Raw genomic sequence first — 19,834 nt, 5'->3', positions numbered from 1 at the left:
TTGCATCTATTTGGATCGGAATCAAGGTGTACGGGACTTGTCTCGTCTAGTCTTAACCGATGTTATTTATAATAATGTTTTTAAAGTTTTAAAACTTATGTTTTTAGAGCGGTCTTTATTACGTCAGTTTTAATTATTTATTTAAGGGTTGGAATTTATTTACTATTTTTATGTCCGAGTTTCTTTTATAGTTTATTATATTAGTTATTTAAATTGTATTTAGGATTTTAATGTGTTATTTAGATTATATTTTGCCAAGAAGTCTTTTGACAGGTGCGGCATCTTATTGTATAGGACTTTGGGACGCTTGTCCCTATCTACCTCCACCCCAAAGGGTGGGGTCTTATCCCCCACAAGTCGTACGCACTTGCCTGGTTGTGGCGGGGTGGCCTAGTAGCCTAGGACGTCCCTAGGTGAAACTAAATAGTGCGGCGGCGGCTCCGGGCTCTTAAAGTCAGGGGACTTGCCACGGACGCTGTAGAGGAAGTGATGAGTTAGGTCAAAGGCTCTCCCCCAGAGGGTACAGCTTAAAAACCAGGTTCGCACACTCCTGGGCCGCCCGATAGTACAGAGGCCCGGCCCCTTCTAGCCAAATGGGGCTGGCTGCCTTATCAGCGGGCGAATAATCTCGCCGTGTGTCGTAGTGCCAGCTGGCGACTGGAGAGGGCCCTGCGGCATGCGGCGGGGGGCTCTGCCGAGGCCACTGGGGGATGGGTTGGAGACCGCAACGACTTGGATCGGACGAAGCAGTGAATGGGCAAGGAAACTGTATGGAAAGACCCAGAGTAATCTTATCTTACTTTATATGAAATGGCTAATAATGAATCTCCGTTTTTAAAAGTGTTGAGATGTGATACCCTCACTTCTGACGAAGATAGTGATCCACAAATGGACACTAGCTTACATTCCTCGCAGAGGAAAAGAACTAACAGGGGGAGTAGCCCAACACTCACCCCACCGGCAAGAAAACGCCGTCCTAAAAATGATGAGATGACGGTTCGGGAAAAGGTCATGGGCACACTAAGAGGAATTATATCCGAACTGCAAGCTACATGCCTTGACCGGGATAATAAAATTACTAAGTTTGCTGCGGAGAAAGTGCTTGAACATGCTGGTGCACTACAAGATCTCGTGGTCGAATTACTAACAGACTACAAAAAATTGCAAGGAAAGTTAGACAAGCAGACTGAAATACTGGCAACAAGCCAGCAAATCTCCGCAAGCCCAGTAACCTATGCGTCCGTGGCGAAAACGGCAGTGACTGGAAGTAGAGCTGTGACTAGAGCAGGTCCTGTGCACAAAAGACCACTGCAGATATTGTTCATAAGACCTGAGGATCCGAGCGCTATGAAAGACAGTGAGGAAGTGCAACAGACCTTCACGAAGATAGTAGACCCTCGAAAGACATTAATAAAATTTCGCCAAATGCGGAAACTTAAAAACAAGGGTCTTCTGCTCGAGGTTGAAAGACAAGAGGATGTGAAGAAGTTGATCGGAAATAGTCAACTGAAGGAACGTGGTCTTAAAGCGCAATTGATGGATAAGCGTAACCCTAGAGTGATCATATATGATGTACCAAAGTATGTAGAAAAGAGTGAGCTACTGGGAGTAATAACAACAATGAACGAAGAACTGTTTAAGCAGTCTAATCCAGACGAGTTCAAACTCATCTTTAAAACCGGTAAACGTAGAGTGGACATGGTGAATTGGGTGGCGGAAGTGTCACCGCAAATGAGAGATAGACTAATCAATCAACAAAGGCTTTACGTGGATTATACAAGCTGTAAGGTGAAGGACTTTTTGGCCATCAGCCGATGTTTTAGATGCCAAAGCTATGGCCATGTTGCCAAATACTGTAAAGACGAAGAGGATACTTGTTCTCACTGTACCGATAGAGGACATAAATATAGTGAGTGCCCAAAGCGGAAAGAGCCGGCACAATGTGCGGCGTGTAAGCGCGTGGGCAAACCACATAACCATAATCGAACAAGTAAACAGTGTGCAGCGTTTAAAATGGCCAGTGAAAGGTACCGCAACTCTATTGCCTATAGCTAATGGCTGGTGACTTCACCATCAAACTGGTCCAAGTAAATGCTGGGAGGGGACAAATAGTACCCTCTGAACTCCGTCAAGAAATTGATAAAAATAAGATTGATATAGTGGCAATCCAGGAACCCTACACCACCTTTGGGAAAATAGCAGGATACAGTATAAGGCATCGGATACTACAGGGTAGTAAGCATGATGAGACACCGTGGGCAGGACTCATAGTGACTAACAGTAACCTGACTCTGTTGGAACTATCACATCTAAACTCGTCGCATTGTGTTTGCGCTCAAATTACCTATGATCAGTATAGCTTCTACATTGTGAGTGTGTATTTTCAGTTTGGGGCCCCCATCGAGGTTGGTCTAGAAACTCTAGATACTGTGCTAAGAAGGATCTCAAGCCCTAACATTATTGTCTGTGTGGATGGGAATGCAAAATCCCAAACGTGGGGTAGCGACAGGACTGATGATAATGGTGAGAAGCTACTTGCACTTATCGCAACTCATGGTCTAATTGTTATCAATGAGCCAGGACAGGCTAGTACATTCTCCTCGAGCCGGGGAGAATCGAATATTGACATTACGATCGTAGGTAGCAGAATTATCCCACACATTAAGGGCTGGACTGTGCACACCGACTGGACCTCGAGCGACCATAACGCAATTACCTTCGAACTTGATATAGTGGCCCAAAGACCGCCAACCGTGGATCTGGGTAGATTTGATACGGGGCGAGCAAACTGGAAGGTATTTAGAAGGATATTAAGGAAGGAAGTGGTAAAGAGACAAGTCATGAACATAAGAAATGGAACTGATGCAGTCTCGCAATGCTACTCGATTCAAAAGGCGATCCTCAAAGCAGCAGAGGTTGCCATTCCTACGAAAACTGTAAAGAGCCCTATTCAGAGGTGGTGGAATGATGGGTTGGAAGCACTTAAAGCAAAATCTTATAAAGCAAGACGGAACTACCAAAGAGAGCATAACTTAGAGAGAAGACAAGAATTAAGGATAGAGTACATCAGACAAAGGAAGGTTTTCCAACGAGCTGTTAGGGAAGCCAAACGAACAAGTTGGCAAGATTACGTCACAGAAAGGGGTAACGCTAATCCATGGAGCTTGCCTTATCAATTGCATACGGGAAAGATAAAAAGGGTCCACACCCTTGGCTCAATAAGGACGGAAGTGTCGGAAGGACTGGACTGGAGGCAAGCCACCTCCAACCTAATGAACTCGCTTTTTAAGCAAGATGATCTTGAGCAGGATACCTTCGTGCAACAGGAGATTCGCCGAAGAGTTAACCTGTACAGATGTGCGGTAAACAGCAGCCCATTCACTGACACAGAACTAAGGTGTGTAATTGGTAAAATGAAACAGGGTAGAGCCCCTGGGAAAGACAATATAACCAAAGTAATCCTTTCGATGGCATACGATATCATAGAGGGTGATCTTCTAAGAGGATTTAATGCATGTCTTAAGTTTGGCATTTTTCCGACCGCTTGGAAAGAAGGAAAGTTAGTCACCATCATTAAAAGTGAGGATAAGGATAGAGGTGATCCGAGATCGTACCGCCCTATCTGCCTTCTCCCTCTTCTTGGAAAGGCGCTTGAGGGCCTAATAAGGCTGCGGCTCAAAATAGACATGAGGGACAGGACAGAAGAGAGTCAGTATGGTTTTAGGACTGGTCGATCAACGACAGATGCAATCCTAAGATTAAGACAGGTGGTCGAGGCCTCGGACTCGAAATATGTATTAGGCGTCTTTTTCGATATTGTTGGCGCTTTCGATAACTTATGGTGGCCAGACATCCTGGAGGAACTGGGAAAAAGGCAGTGCCCGCAAAATCTATATTGGCTACTAAAGGACTATCTGAATGATAGGAAGGTCACCATAATCGATAACACGGTAATGAATACAAAGCGAATTCATAGAGGATGTCCCCAGGGCTCTATCCTGGGCCCGGATCTGTGGAATCTTGTTTTCGACTCAAACCTACGGAGCTTAAAAGACCAAGGCTTCTGTACAATAGCCTATGCGGACGACGAGGTTGTCATCCTAAATGCTAACAGCAGAAGAGAGCTAGAAACTGAAGGTCAACGCCTTATGCAGGTTCAAGAGGAGTGGGCAAGGGCCCACAAATTACAATTCTCAACAGAGAAGACGGTAATGATGCTATTAAAAGGGAATATGAGTGTGTTAAGACCTCCAACTATCAGACTCTACAATAAAACTATCAAATTGCAGGACACAGTAAAATATCTGGGTATCACAACAGGAAAGAACTTTGATGTGACAGAACATCTAAAGAAAATAAGCAACAAAGCAGCAAAACACTTCAACTGCCTGGGCAGAGTGGCAAAGGCAGAGTGGGGACTAGACCACAGCGCAATGATTACAATTTACAAAGGTCTTTTTGTCCCGATAGTGAGTTATGCAGCGGCTGCATGGGCAGACAAAATCAAGGCCCATGGAAAAAGGAAACTGCAAAGCGCACAAAGAACAGCGCTTCTAAGAGTTCTAAGGGCATATAAAACTTGCTCCACTGCGGCATTGCAAGTGCTGGCCAATACACCGCCTATAGAACATGAAATTTGGAGGGCGGCAGCCCGATACAACATTAGAAGAGGAGTGAACTTCAAGATAAACGATAGACAATTTGAAAGTGCCAGCACGAGTGAAGAAAAACGGGATAGAAGACAAGAAGTGGATACCTACTTATTGCAACGCTGGGAACAAGAGTGGAATGCTAGTGACAAAGGAAGACATACTTACCGATTTTTCAACGCCCTAAGTGACAGACAAAGGTGGAAATGGATCAGAAGTGACTACTTTGTTACACAGTTTCTGACTGGACATGGTGACTTTAACAGCAAGCTTCATGGATTCTCGACCGTCAGTGACCCAACGTGCGAATGCGGAAGAGAGGACACGGCGTTACATGTACTATTATACTGTCCGATCTACGACACCGAGCGCCGTCAATCGGATATCCTTATGGAACTGGCATTGAGACAAGAACTAACAGATGAAGAATTGAGAAGACTAATAGCTAAGAGAAACTTCAGAGAAGTTAAGAAGACAATGAGGGCAATCCTCAAAAAGAGAATGGTAATCCGGAAACAACAGACCTAACGTACACCCAATGAACTAACATCAAAAACTGAGGACATAAAAAAAAAAAAATGTAGGTAGGGAAAGCAGAAAGAAAAGAGGACAGACTGCTGGTATACCTAGGGCAGGGTACAGCGGGGGTGGCTGGAGGGTGTTCTCCTACATGTCCCTATCTACTCCTCCTCGAATGTGGTTCGACACTTTGTGCCGGCCATAACTCGGACGTACCTGCCTTGTCGTGGCGAGGGGGCTTAGTACCCGAGTGCAGCAATGTGCTAAGCACGGGGGAAGCCAAAGGTGCGACGGGGAACCCTGTGGCGGAATGATTCAAGATATCTCCTGACTTATTGGTGAGCTAACAAGGGACTTTGAGGACAGAAGGCTGGTCCCGAGGGTACAGGTCAAAAACTGGGGTTGGCGCACCTGGGGCGATAGGTAGTTAAGGGCCCGGCGAGGCCTAGCCAGCATTCGTTGGCCGCCCTGATCAACTATTGTATAATCTTGAGCCAGGTCATAATGCCGATTGGCGACCGGGGCAGGACCCTGTGGCCTGGTTTGGGGACCTTTCCCGAGGCCACGTGGTCAGCTTTAGGCCCTCAGGTTGTGCCGGGGGCAGGGATGGCGGCTCGGTGGGGCCCTCAGTTCACTGCGGGCTCCCTCGGGCCGTGGCCCCTCTCCCCGGGACGACGAGTAACGGTTGGTTTTGGCTAATAATGCAGGGATAAATTGTTTTTGTTCCTTAATTGTTTAGAAATTAATTTATAGGCGGGTAAGTTTTTCTTAAGAGGTGAAAAAGTTAGGAGATGTGTTGGATTGTTTTGCCTTGGAAAATATGGAAGTAGCAAATACCCTATGATGCCTATGGGCTTTATGCACTGGAAGGTGTAAATGGTAGCAAATACATTTAGTCTAATGGACTATAAAATTTCTACATGTGCTTGGTTAGTCTACGGACTTTAAATGTTATCATGTGCTTGGAATGTTAGGGAGTTGAGGGTTGAATATTAGTATGGACGTGTCGTGGTGGAAACCCCGTCGTCCTAAATCTCTGGCTAGGAGATGATAAGATAAAAATTTATTAACTTCCCTTGGTTAAAAAGTGTCCTGTATAAGGATTAGTGAAGTAGGAACACCCTATTTTATTGAGGTTAAAATATAGGTAATAGTATTAATAGAGTGTACCTGGTTAGGTGAGATAGGGTTTTCTTTTAGGCTGTTGGTTTCGTTGCATTCCCGCTGGGATGGGGGCGGGTTGGGTCTCTTGCGGGGGTCCCGGAATTTGTTCTGGGGCTCTCGCGGGGGATCCTTCCCCTCCCCTTCTTGGTGGTGTTTATTATGATAGTGGATAGAATTTTCCAGCTAGATCGGGGACGGGGTCGCCCGCGTCGGGGCCTTCTTCGGGGAACCGGTGAGGGTCCTGGCGCGGGCGGCTCCCGCCCCTGGTCTGGGCGGGGGTCAAATAGGTCTAATAGGTTTAATGGGTTTATATTTTTACGTAAATTTTGTTTGACAGTTTCATATGGGGGGGGATGGATTGGGCCCCGTCCCCGCTAATGTGTGTTAGGTTTACTAGTTTTAGGTTATTGGTTTTTTGTGTTATATGGTATAGTTAGGAACAATTGAATAAGTACTAAATTGCTTTAAATTTCATAAAGAGGATATTAAAGTTAAATAGTTTGAATCATTCCGTTCTCAGGGTTAGGGGGGTTTGGGGTAAATTTCTAATTTAATTAAATGGAAAGTAAAAAATTAAAGAAAAGTTTACAAGTGCCGGAGGGAAGGGGGGAGGTTCCTGGCTCCCAGATACCTATTCGTAGGTATAGTAAGAGTGAGACGTTATTAGGAGAGGTAAGCTCTACTAGTATTAGTACCTTGGACCACTTGCAGAGTGTAGAGAGAGCTTCAGCTGAATTGCAAAAATTATGTTCAGATAAGAAGATTACGGTTAATTTGACCCAAAAATTAGTGGAACTTTTTAGTGAAGTTACGAATGTGGTACATACTCTAGTAATAGAAAATGAGCAATTAAAAGGTAGAATAGAAATTTTAGAATCTGTGAAATCTAAACCTGTAGTAGCAAAGTCATATTCGGAAATAGTAAGTAGAATTAATGTTCGACAATCTATGCAGGAAGAAGATAAAGTAGTGATAGTGAAAGGATTAGCTACAGAAAATGTTGATATTATAAAGAAAAAATTTTTGTCTTCTATTGACCCTGTACAAGAAAAAATTAGGTTGAAAAGTGTACGAAAGACACGTAATAATTCCTTGTTGGTTGCTTTAGCAACGAATAGTGATAGGGATAGAGTATGTGCAAGTGAGAAGTTAAAACAGGCTGGTTTGGATGTTAGAGTTCCTAGGAAGCGAAAACCGCGGCTGATACTTATAGATGTTCCTAAGATACTGGAATCTGACGACTTAGTTTCTTTAATATATGATTTAAATAGAGATCTTTTTTATCAATTGGATTCAGATTTAGATATGTTTAAGTCAGAATTTAAATTATTATATAAAGTAGGAAAAAAGCGAGATATATTAGTTAATTGGGTCGTGGAAGTATCTCCGGAATTGCGAAGGAAGCTACTTTTATTAGGTAGGTTGTATATAGAATATAGGAGTTGTATTGTTAAAGATTATAATGAGGTATTAAAGTGTTATAAGTGTCAGTTATTTGGGCATTTTGCTAGATTTTGTCGTCAGGAAAAAGAAGTTTGTTTTAAATGTACTGAGGTAGGACATAGAGCAAGAGATTGTGTATCAGTGGAGACAGTAGTGGCTTGTGTTCCATGTAAAAAGATGGGAAGACCTTTTAAGCATGCATCCAGGAGTAGGGAATGTATTTCTTATAAGCAGGCGTTGTTGCGGTATCAGCAAACGGTAGATTATGGATAGTTTTCTTCAAGACAAAAATTTTAGAATTGTTCAATTAAATATGGAGAGGATGAGGGTGGTTCCGGCGGAGTTGCGGAATTATATGGATAAATTCAGGGTCGATGTGATGCTGTTGCAGGAACCTTATGTGGTAAAAGATAAGGTGGTAGGATTTGGTTTTAATTATAGTGTTGTTCAGGGCTTGGTTGACAAGCCCTTAACAGCAATTGTTGTTTGTAATCGTATGTGGAATATTTTAATTATTGATGAACTTTCCTCAACTACCTGTGTGGTTGCACAGGTATTTCGTGAGGGAAAGAGTTTTTATATATGTAGTTTATATTTTCCACCTAGTATTTTAATTGATGATTCTTTATTGGAATTAGAACGTGTTTTAACTGTTTTAAGAGGTAACAGCATCATTATCGGTCTTGATTCGAATGCTAAGTCGCCCTTATGGGGAAGTGATCGAATAGATGAACGTGGAGAAAAATTAATACCAGTTTTATTATTGTGGAATTTACATATTGTTAATTCGTGCAATTCTGTCCCTACTTTTTCGTCCTCTCGAGGTTCTTCGTTTATTGATTTAGTTTTAGTTACGGCTGATTTAAAAGATAGGATACGTGATCTTGAGGTAACATATGAATATACGTCATGTGATCATGCGTTAATTGCATATACACTGCTTTTGGATGTATGTTTTAGGGATACTGAAGTATTTTTAATAGGATATAATAAGAAAATAAATTGGCATAAATTTAGGCAGATTATACGACGACGTTTAAGTGTTGATTGTTTGCGAGTGTTGTATAATAAGAGAGATGTAGTACAATTGAGTATGGATATTGTTAAAATTTTGATTAGTGGTTATAAGGCAGTTAGATTAAATAGAGTTTTAAAAAAGAATGTCCCAAGTTGGTGGACAGATGAATTAGAGGAATTAAAACAAAAAGTTCATGTTATTAGGAAAAAGTATCAACGTACTGTAGATTTAATTTTAAAGCAAGAATATTTGATTATTTATCGTGAACAATCAAAGAAGTATAAAAGATTAGTTAAGATTGCAAAACAATGTAGTTGGAGAAATTTTGTTAAAACTCAGATGATTCGAAATATTTGGGGTCTGCCGTATAAGCTGATAATGCAAAAGGTTAGGGTTAAGGAGCATCTGCACTCTGTAAGGGTCCAGGGTCGGTTATTGATTGATTGGGAATCTTCGTTAAAAGGGTTAATGAATGAAATGTTTCCTAAAGATGAGATTGATAGAGATTCTGCTGATCAATGTGAGATAAGGGTTAGNTTAAATACTGTAACATAAAAATATTTATTGTATCTAATCTGTAACCTGGTAATGCCTAGCGGGACCAGGTTATATGTAATAAGTTGTTTTTACATGTTAATTAAATAATTGAATTGAATTGAATTGAATTGTCCCTATCTACCGGGGCTGAGACCCTATGTGATTTGAAGCGACTTTTCGAAAGCTATCTCTAGCGTTCTGTTACTAAGCTATACTGTAGTGCTCAGTGTCATCTGGCACTCTTCTTTCTGTTTTTTGTCGCTTGCACATTCTAGTCTCTGACTGCTCACCTTCACGTGGTGGCCCTGTTTCCCCTTCTTTAGGGGGTACTAAGAGCAGTTCTATAAATAAAAGGCAGTTTTCACTGCCACTTTACCTTACTTCAACTAATTCTTTCTCTTCCCTTATTGGTCCTATGGCCATGTGTGGGGAGGAGGACGTCCCCACGGGCAATTTCGCACCCGAAGAGGGACTGGAGAAGCTCCACAACATCAGGAGCGCTCTAGAAAAATATATGGAAACTAACCATAATTCTAAATTCGGGACAAAAACCCATTCAGGAGCCGTCCTGGACCTTTTTGACGAGGCCATAACGGTCTTTAGAAACACCTATCAGTCGAGGGAGAAGGTGCTTACCGACCTCTCGGACAAAATAGACAGGCTAATGGAAATTACTAGCAAGGGGCCCCCAACTCAACCTACCTATGCTGAGAAAGCTAAGGTAGGTAGGACCCCACCTCCCAGACAGGGAGTTGTCATAATTGTCGAAAGTAAAGATAAAACGGAAGATTCAGACACCATAAAGCGGAGGATCAAGGAGCAAATTGATCCGAAACGCTTAAAAGTCGGGATCACCAAAATGCGGAAGATCCACAACAAAGGCCTACTCCTAGAATTGGAGAGGAAAGGCACCGAAAGCAACCTTATAACTGAGGTGCAGAAACTAACCAACCTCACAGCTAGGGAGCCAAAGAAAACTCAACCCAAGGTGGCTATCTATAATGTTCCAGCCACTTTAGACAAAGAAGCAATACTAGATGCTCTGTACGAGCAAAACTGTAGCATTGCAGACCACTACGAAGGTAGTCGGGAAACGTTCAAGCAGGAAATAAACATAAAATTTAAGTGGGGAAAAAAGAAGGAAGTCAACCACTGGGTTTGTGAGGTGGCCCCTAAGCTAAAACATATCTTGACAAAACTGAAAAAAGTCAACATAGAATGGGTGCGATGTAATGTCGAGGAACATTTTAGCATCATACAGTGTTATCGCTGTTGCAGATACGGACATTTTGCCCGTGAGTGCAAAAGCGAACGGGCATTCTGCAATCACTGTGGGGGAGACCATAGGTACTCAGAATGCAAAAACAAAAGCACCGCCCCCAGTTGCATTAATTGCATTCGCACCAAAGCTCCCAACTTTGCGCATAAAGCAAATCACAGTTCCTGTACCGAACGAATAAAAGTTGTTAAAAATATAATATCCAGAACAAACTATGGATAACACGCCCAATACTAAAAACTGCAGCCAGCAATTTACAAACCTCTGCCTGAACATCCTGCAGGTGAATCTCGGTAGGGGGATTGCGGCGGTCTCGCAGCTGGTAGCCAACTCTACCAGTGGTGTTGACTTACTGCTAATCCAAGAGCCATATCAAAGGGAGAACATCCCATTTGGTTGGCCTAGGAATATGCGGCAAGCCTTTTACTGTCCGGGCGAAGTCCCTTGGACTATGATAGGCTTGCTAAATGAGAACATCAGCTGTCTGTTACTCACCAAGTACAGCGGTAAACACCAAACTTTTGTGGAGATCACTGGTGGTGCCCACCATTGGATCGTGGGTAGTCTTTACATCCCTATGGATGCCGACATGGCTGATGCACTCGCCATGGTCGAGCCGGTGGTGGACGCCTACAGGGACACCCACCGTATAATCATCGGTGGTGATGTGAACGCCCATGCATACCTCTGGTATGAGGACGAGACGGATGATCGGGGGGACCTCATAGAGGCCTTCCTAAACGAAAAAGAATTATATGTCCTCAACGAACCAGGCAACCTGCCAACGTTCGAAAGCACTAACGGCACTTCAAACGTGGACATCAGTATTTGTAACCACTTAGCCCTCAGGGACATTACCGACTGGGAGGTGGCAGACACGGTCACTCTCTCGGATCACAGGTATATCAGGTACAAAATATCTGGTGTCCAGAGAGATGTTAACATTGATAAATTCAACCTTCGTCTGGCAGACTGGAACAGGATCTGCAACAATCTAAAAGTGTACGACTTCAGTGAAATCTCCAATTCACAGCAAGCAACGAACATCCTCTTCGAGTTTCACAACACCCTAGTAAACTCCATCAACAAACATATTCCAAAATACGGAAAGAAAGACAGAATTGTCAAATGGTGGAACAACAGTTTGCAAACCCACAAGAGCAAACTGAACGCCAAGCGCAGACGTTATCAGCAAAGCAGAGACCCAACACACACGCAAGATAAGAAGGGAAGATTACCTGAATGAACAACAGAGGTACAAGGCCCACATCAAAGAGGCCAAGATCAGTAGCTGGCAGAAATTCTGCACGAACTGTTCCCAAAATCCTTGGAGCATCCTGTACAAAATAGGTACGGGAAAGCTCAGGAAAAAGACCCAACTTGTTGATATAAAAAATAACCAGGGCTGGCACTCTAAGAACTTAAAAGACTGTCTGCAAGTGCTCCTGGATGACTTTTTCAAAAACGACAGACAGCAAGACGATACCCCAACACAGGCCCTAATAAGACGAAGCCTAAAGTACATCTCTGAGGGCAGAGACCAGCCAGAATTCACCATAGAAGAGGTGAACTGGGCCCTAAAGAAGTTTAAAGGAGGCAAGGCGCCGGGACTGGACGGGGTTACCAAAGAAATGGTAGACAACATACACCAGCGGCTCCCGACGCTCCTGCACTCCATTTGTAACTGCTGCCTCAGGCATGGCATCTTCCCAGGAAACTGGAAAGTAGCCAATGTCATCCCAATTCATAAAGGCAAAGACAAGCCCAGGGATCAGGCCAAAAGCTACAGGCCGATTTGCCTGCTGCCCCTGCTGGGCAAACTACTTGACAGACTAATAACAAGGAGGTTGACGGACTGGCTGATGGAAAAATGCCCGCTGGATGACAAGCAATTTGGATTCCGGGAGGGATACAGCGCTGAAGACGCAATCCAAAGGGTGGTCAGCGCCCTAACCCAAAGCCGTAACACCGCCTCCTGGACCGTGGCGATCAGCCTCGACATCCAGGGGGCCTTTGACAGTGCCTGGTGGCCTTTGCTACTATCTAAGCTCGAAAAGAATAAATGTCCAGCCAACCTCTATGCCTTAATCTGCGACTACTTTACCAACAGACGTGCTGTCCTTAGTCATGGGACGACTAACGTCAGTAAGGATGTTACTATGGGCTGCCCGCAGGGTTCCTGTTCAGGGCCCCTGTACTGGAGCATAATCATTGATGATCTTCTCAAGCAAACCTTCCTAAAAGGGACCCATGTTACGGCGTATGCCGACGACCTTATCATAATCATAAAGGAAAATAGTAGAAGTAAAATGGAAGAAAAGACGAATCGTATCCTGGACAAGATCAATGAATGGGGCAAAGATAATAAGCTAAAATTTAACCCAGCAAAAACAACGGCAATCATCCTCACCAAATACAAGATAGACAGAAGGGAACCCACCATTAAAATGAATAACACACCGATCAACATAGAAGACAACATTCGTTACTTAGGCATTATCATTGATAACAAACTCGGCTGGACTCAACATGTCGAGTACCTGAGGGACAAGGTGGGCAATCTCTTCGCATGGTGGGCCAAGGTGGCCAAACGGGACTGGGGAATCTCGGGAGAGACCCTCAGATCCATCTACCTGGGGGCAGTAGTCCCCATGGTGACCTATGGAGCTGCGGCGTGGGGGCACGCCGCCTCCCATGCTCATATTCAGAGAAAGCTCCTCTCCTTGCAACGCAAAATGCTCCTTAGGCTTACAAAAGCCTACAGGACAACTTCAAACGACGCTCTTCATGTGCTATCAGGCGTCCTACCCATGGACCTCGAAGTACACCAGAGAAGGGAGCTCTCCCTTCTCAGAGCAAGCAACACCAACCCGCACTTGGTGCCGGCGGACGCCGACACCAATAACACCAATATTGAAAGGCTCGTCAAAGCAGACGAACGCCTACACATCAGGGACATCCCCAAGGTCCATATCAAAGATCACAACGATACGGCCGATAGGCGTATCTACACTGACGGGTCGAAGGGACCCCAAGGTACTGGGGCGGCATTCGTGTATTTCCACAAATGTCACGAAATCTACTGTCAGCAATGGAGGCTCCATAGCGTATGTAGTAATTACCAGGCTGAACTTATCGCCATTGGGAAAGCAGTCCGCTGGGTCAGGCAGACGCTATTCCCAACACAGTATCAGATTTGCACCGACAGCAAGTCGGCTCTCCTGGCCCTTCAGGATTACGATAACAAAAGCCCACTGATCCAGCGTATTTGGAGGGAACTGAGGAATGTGCCCATTCACATCTCCATCTCCTTCTGCTGGGTCAAAGCACATATTGGGATCACAGGCAACGAAAGGGCGGACGCCCTCGCCAAAGAGGCCTGCAGTCAAAACATTGCTGCGACCTACAATGCCATGTCGAGATCCAGTGCAAAGCATATCATTCAAACCCAATACCTGGTTAAGTGGCAAGAACGGTGGAGCACCTCCACCACGGGCAGGGGACTGTACTCGTTCCTCCCCGACGTCCATCAGCGGCTGCAATTGCAACATCTACAAGTCAACCACAAAACGTCTACCTTTCTCAGTTACCACGGGGACTTCAACTCCTACCTTTTTAAGTATGGTCACGTCCCCTCGGACCTATGTAAAGACTGTGGAAAGCCAGAAGACCCGGACCACATACTCTATGAATGTATAAAGACTGAAAAGGACAGACTAGAGTTACAGAACCTGTGCAGCTGTGAAGGCCTTCAGTAGCCAGCATCGAAACCATCAATCATCAACAACGCAAGCCTGAACGAAGCTCTCCAAAAACTGATAAACAGGTACAACAGCATTAGGAAGAAAGAAGTAGGCAACGAGAACCGGTATTGAGTGCCGGGGACACCCTCCCCATCTGGACCTTATCCTGCTCCGGTATCGCGGAGCTTGTATATATTAATTATAACATTGTCGCGACTATATATTATGTATTCTATTATTATTACTACTATTTGTATTTGCTATTTTAAATGTACAAATCTCTACAAAGCCTAGCGAAGTAGAGATCGAACAAAAGGGAACAATCGATCGAGCGGGCCTCAATGGCCCAACTCGGGAGATGACGTTCCGACAAAATGAAAAAAATGAAAAATGTCCCTATCTACCCCCACCCCAAAGGGTGGGGTCTCATCCCCCACAAGTCGAATGCACTTGCCTAGTCGTGGCGGGGTGGCTGAGTAGCCCAGGACGTTTCTGGGTGAAACTAAACAGTGCAGCGGCGGCTTCGGGTTCCCGAAGACAATGGACCCGCATTGGAAGTTGCTTTGAAGAGACAGGCTGGGTCGAAGGTCCTCCCCCAGAGGGTACAGCTCAAAAACTGGGTCAGCACTTCCAGGCCGCCCAATAGTACAGGGGCCCGGCTCCTTCTAGCCATATGGGGCTGGCTGCCCTATCAGTGGGTGCATAATCTCGCTGCATGTCGTAGTGCCAGCTGGCGACTGGTGAGGGCCCTGCGGCATGCGGCGGGGGGCTTTGCCAAGGCCACTGGGGGCTGGACTGGAGGCCGTTGCAGTCTGAAACGGAGAGGTGATGGAAGATCGACGAAATTGCCTAAGGTGACTCGGAGTTTATACTCCTAAAACAATATGAAAAATGTCCAAAAATGATAAACACGATTTAAAAGTGCTAAGAGTTCAATGTGAGCCCCTCACTTCTGAGAGCGAAGATGATCCAGAAATGGATACTATTGAGATGTGTAGTCGAAAACGTGCTAGCAGCGGGAATGGTTCGTTTAACTCCCCTCCCGCTAGCAAACGTAAGCCGAAGGCTACGGAAACGGCAAGTGTTAGAAGCAAAGTTATGACTTCTCTTAGAGGCATTATCTCGGAAATTCAGGCCACCTGTCTGGACCGAGAAAACAAGATAACAAAATGGGCTGCTGAAAAGGTGTTGGAACATGTGGGCGCCCTCCAAGATCTAGTTGTAGAGCTCTTAACAGAGCATGAAAAGCTTCAAGGGAAGCTTGAAAAGCAAGCAGAACTGTCGATTTCAAATCACTCAACACAACTTACGCACAGCTATGCGGAAATGGCCAAAAAAGCCACACCGACAAGTGGAAGTAAGGCGGTCACGCCAAAGAAAAGACCGCAGAAAATCCTATTTGTTCGGCCCGAGGCCCCGGGCGACGCTAAGGACAGTGACGAGATTAAAACAAAGTTTATACATGCCATAGATCCACGAAAGGAAGGCATAAGATTTCGTCAGATACGTAAACTCCGTACAAAAGGACTAATGGTTCAAGTAGAAACAGATGAGGACGCACGTAGACTCCTCCAAAACAATAAGCTAAAAGAAATTGGTCTCAAGACAGAGCCATTAAACAAACGCAATCCACGTGTCATAATATATGACGTACCTCGAAACATAGATGACGGGGAATTACCAGAAGTCATTCAATCAATGAATCCAGAAATCTTTGTCTGTAAGGATAGGAAACATGAGCTAAAACCTCTATTTAAGACTGGGAAAAGACGTGACGAGCAAGTCAACTGGGTAATGGAAGTGTCGCCGGAACTCAGATTGAAGCTACTGGGACATGAAAGATTATTTATTGATTACTATAGCTGCAAAGTTAAAGACTATATAGCCGTTAGCCGTTGCTTCAAGTGCCAAAGCTTCGGACACGTTGCAAAATTCTGCAGGGACTCGGCGGATACCTGTTCGCATTGCACAGAAGAAGGGCACAAATTCTCGGATTGCCCTAGGAAAAAAGAGGCTGCAAAGTGTGCGGCCTGCAAAATGATAGGTAAACCACATAACCACAGCAGAAATAGCAAACAGTGTACGTCGTACAAGGTAGCCATAGAGAAATACCTTAATACCATCACATATGAATAATGGCTAGCAATGTTATACGAATCATTCAGGTCAATGGTGGCAGAGGACAGATAGTCCCATCTGAGATAAGGCAAGTTCTGGCAACATACCCGGCGGACATATTAGCTCTACAAGAACCCTATGCTATACGGGGAAGAATTGCTGGATACAACATAAAAACAAGGCTTATACAAGGAAACAAAGGGAATGATGCCCCCTGGGCAGGATTAACAATACTTAATAGCAGCCTCACCATATTGGATCTTTCACAAATGAATTGTTCTCACTGTGTCTGTGCACAAGTTAATCAAGGCGATTTTGACTTTTATATCATTAGCACATATTTCCAATTTGGCTCTCCGATAGAAGAAGGTCTAGACAGACTAGATACGGCTCTCCGCAGACTTCCAAATAAGAAGATTTTAGTCTGCGTGGATGGGAATGCTAAGTCCCCCACTTGGGGCAGTGACCGCACTGATGGCAATGGGGAAAAACTGCTGGCCCTGTTGGCAGCTCACAACCTAACAGTCATCAACACTCCGGGACAAGCAAGTACCTTCTCCTCAAGCCGAGGAGATTCGAACATTGATATCACATTGGCTAGTCAAGAACTTCTCCCTTTTGTGAGCAACTGGGCTGTGCATACGGACTGGTCGTCCAGTGACCATAATGCAATCAGTTTAGAGATTACATCCACTAGTCAAAGGCATACATGCCTGGAAATCGGAAAGTATAATACGAAAAAAGCCAATTGGATGCTTTTCAAGAAAATTCTTCATTCGGAAATTACGAAACGACGAATTGTCGATATAAAGAACGGCACGGATGCAGTGAAGCAGTGTTATGCGATCCAAAAAGCCATACTCAAGGCTTCTGATGTTGCGATCCCAAAACTCAAATCAACTACACAAAGTCAATATTGGTGGAACAGTGGACTTGAGTCACTAAAAGTCAGGACATATAGAGCCCGCAGGTCCTACCAGAGAGAGCGTAACACAGAGAACAGAGAGAGTCTAAGAAGAAGCTATTATGACATCAAAAGGCAATTCCAAAAAGCGGTCAAGGATGCTAAACTGAAAGGCTGGCGTCAATATGTCACCGAAACCTGTCAAGCGAACCCATGGGGTCTGCCATATAAGATACACACTGGCAAAATCAAACAGACCCAAATACTGGGCCCTATCAGAAAAGGCACGATGGATCCTACTGAATGGAGCCAGGCTACCTCTAACCTCCTGGATTCACTATTCAAACCAGATGACGAGGAAGAGGAAACAGAGGATCAACAACAAACTAGAACAGAAACCAAGTCCTACAGAGGCAAGACAGCCAGTGTCCCCTTCACAGACACGGAACTGAGGTGTGTACTTAATAAAATGAAACGGGGGAAAGCTCCTGGAAAAGATGGTATCACTAAGACCATCCTGGATAGGGCATACGAAACCGTTGAAGATGACCTCTTGAAAGGGTACAACGCTTGTTTAAATTTCGGTATCTTCCCCAAGGAATGGAAAGAGGGGAAATTAATTACCATTTTAAAAGCCGGTGAGCGCCAGAGAAACGATCCAAGCTCCTACCGCCCCATATGCCTTCTCCCGCTCCTCGGGAAAGCTTTGGAGGGTCTCATACGACTGCGACTGAAAACTGAAATGGATGACAGGACTGAGGAGTGCCAATACGGGTTCAGGACAGGGCGCTCGACAACCGATGCTATTTTGAAACTGAGACACATAGTGGAACAGAGTGATGAAAAGTACGTTCTTGGTATTTTCTTTGACATCGCCGGCGCATTCGATCATCTCTGGTGGCCCAACATCCTGAAGGAATTGGCTAACAGAAACTGTCCACTCAATCTTTATTGGCTAATCAGTGACTATCTAAGCGACCGTAAAGTTACCATCATTGACAACAACTTGCATGTCACCAGGGAAGTCCAGCGTGGATGCCCGCAGGGTTCCCTGTTAGGGCCCGACTTCTGGAACCTCGTCTTCGATTCGAACTTGAGGCTTGTACAGCGCTTAGGACACCCGGTCATCGCATACGCAGACGACGTGGTGGTCCTGCTTAAAGGGAACAGTAGAAGAGAGCTGGAGCAAAAGGGTGCTGACCTTATGAGCGAACTGGAGGATTGGGCTAAGGCACACAAGTTAAAATTCTCGCCCAGCAAAACTATTATAATGCTTCTTAAAGGAACCATGTGCGTAAACAGACCGCCAACGATAAAGTTATACGGCAATTCAATCAAAATGGAGAGTACGATTAAATACCTAGGTCTGACCATTGCCAAGAGTTTCGGCGTGATGGAACATATTAAGAACATCACAGGCAAAGCAGCAAATCATTTTAACTGCCTAGGCCGTATCGCCAAAGCCGAATGGGGCCTTAACCATCAAGCTATGTCCACTCTATATAAGAGCCTATTTGTGCCCATCATTACCTACGCTGCCGCGGCCTGGGCAGACAAACTCAATGCCCGCGGCAAGAGAAAGCTTATTAGTGCCCAAAGGTCTGCCCTATTGAGGGTACTAAAAGGATATAACACATGTTCGGCGGTTGCACTTCAGGTTCTTGCAAACGCACCACCCATCCATCACGATCTATGGAACGCCTATGCTCGATATTACATAAAGAGAGGAGAGAAGTTTGTCATCGATGGCCAAGAGTTCGGCGAAACAACATCATCAGTAGAGAAANCGGCCAGTGTCCCCTTCACAGACACTGAACTGAGGTGTGTACTTAATAAAATGAAACGGGGGAAGGCTCCTGGAAAAGATGGTATCACTAAGACCATCCTGGATAGGGCATACGAAACCGTTGAAGATGACCTCTTGAAAGGGTACAACGCTTGTTTAAATTTCGGTATCTTCCCCAAGGAATGGAAAGAGGGGAAATTAATTACCATTTTAAAAGCCGGTGAGCGCCAGAGAAACGATCCAAGCTCCTACCGCCCCATATGCCTTCTCCCGCTCCTCGGGAAAGCTTTGGAGGGTCTCATACGACTGCGACTGAAAACTGAAATGGAGGACAGGACTGAGGAGTGCCAATACGGGTTCAGGACAGGGCGCTCGACAACCGATGCTATTTTGAAACTGAGACACATAGTGGAACAGAGTGATGAAAAGTACGTTCTTGGTATTTTCTTTGACATCGCCGGCGCATTCGATCATCTCTGGTGGCCCAACATCCTGAAGGAATTGGCTAACAGAAACTGTCCACTCAATCTTTATTGGCTAATCAGTGACTATCTAAGCGACCGTAAAGTTACCATCATTGACAACAACTTGCATGTCACCAGGGAAGTCCAGCGTGGATGCCCGCAGGGTTCCCTGTTAGGGCCCGACTTCTGGAACCTCGTCTTCGATTCGAA

At 44.8% G+C, this 19,834-nt stretch overlaps 2 protein-coding genes across 2 annotated transcripts; both read left to right on the top strand.

Moving 5' to 3' along the window:
• The first annotated feature begins 810 nt into the window (after window positions 1-810).
• Window positions 811-2,055, top strand: LOC111634911. Its single transcript, XM_023379745.1, has one exon. The coding sequence runs from the start codon at window positions 811-813 to the stop codon at window positions 2,053-2,055; it is 1,245 nt and encodes a 414-aa protein (XP_023235513.1).
• A 13,188-nt stretch (window positions 2,056-15,243) lies between these two features.
• LOC111634910 lies at window positions 15,244-16,488 on the top strand. The gene has a single exon (XM_023379743.1). It carries the CDS (start codon window positions 15,244-15,246, stop codon window positions 16,486-16,488), a length of 1,245 nt encoding a protein of 414 aa, XP_023235511.1.
• The last annotated feature ends 3,346 nt before the right edge of the window (window positions 16,489-19,834 follow it).

Source organism: Centruroides sculpturatus, unplaced genomic scaffold, assembly GCF_000671375.1.
Source record: "Centruroides sculpturatus isolate CEXI.00-Female unplaced genomic scaffold, Cexi_2.0 scaffold885, whole genome shotgun sequence".
Taxonomy (NCBI): Eukaryota; Metazoa; Arthropoda; class Arachnida; order Scorpiones; family Buthidae; genus Centruroides; species Centruroides sculpturatus.
Note: the sequence above shows the minus strand (reverse complement) of the source record. Positions and strands in the feature narration are given on the sequence as shown.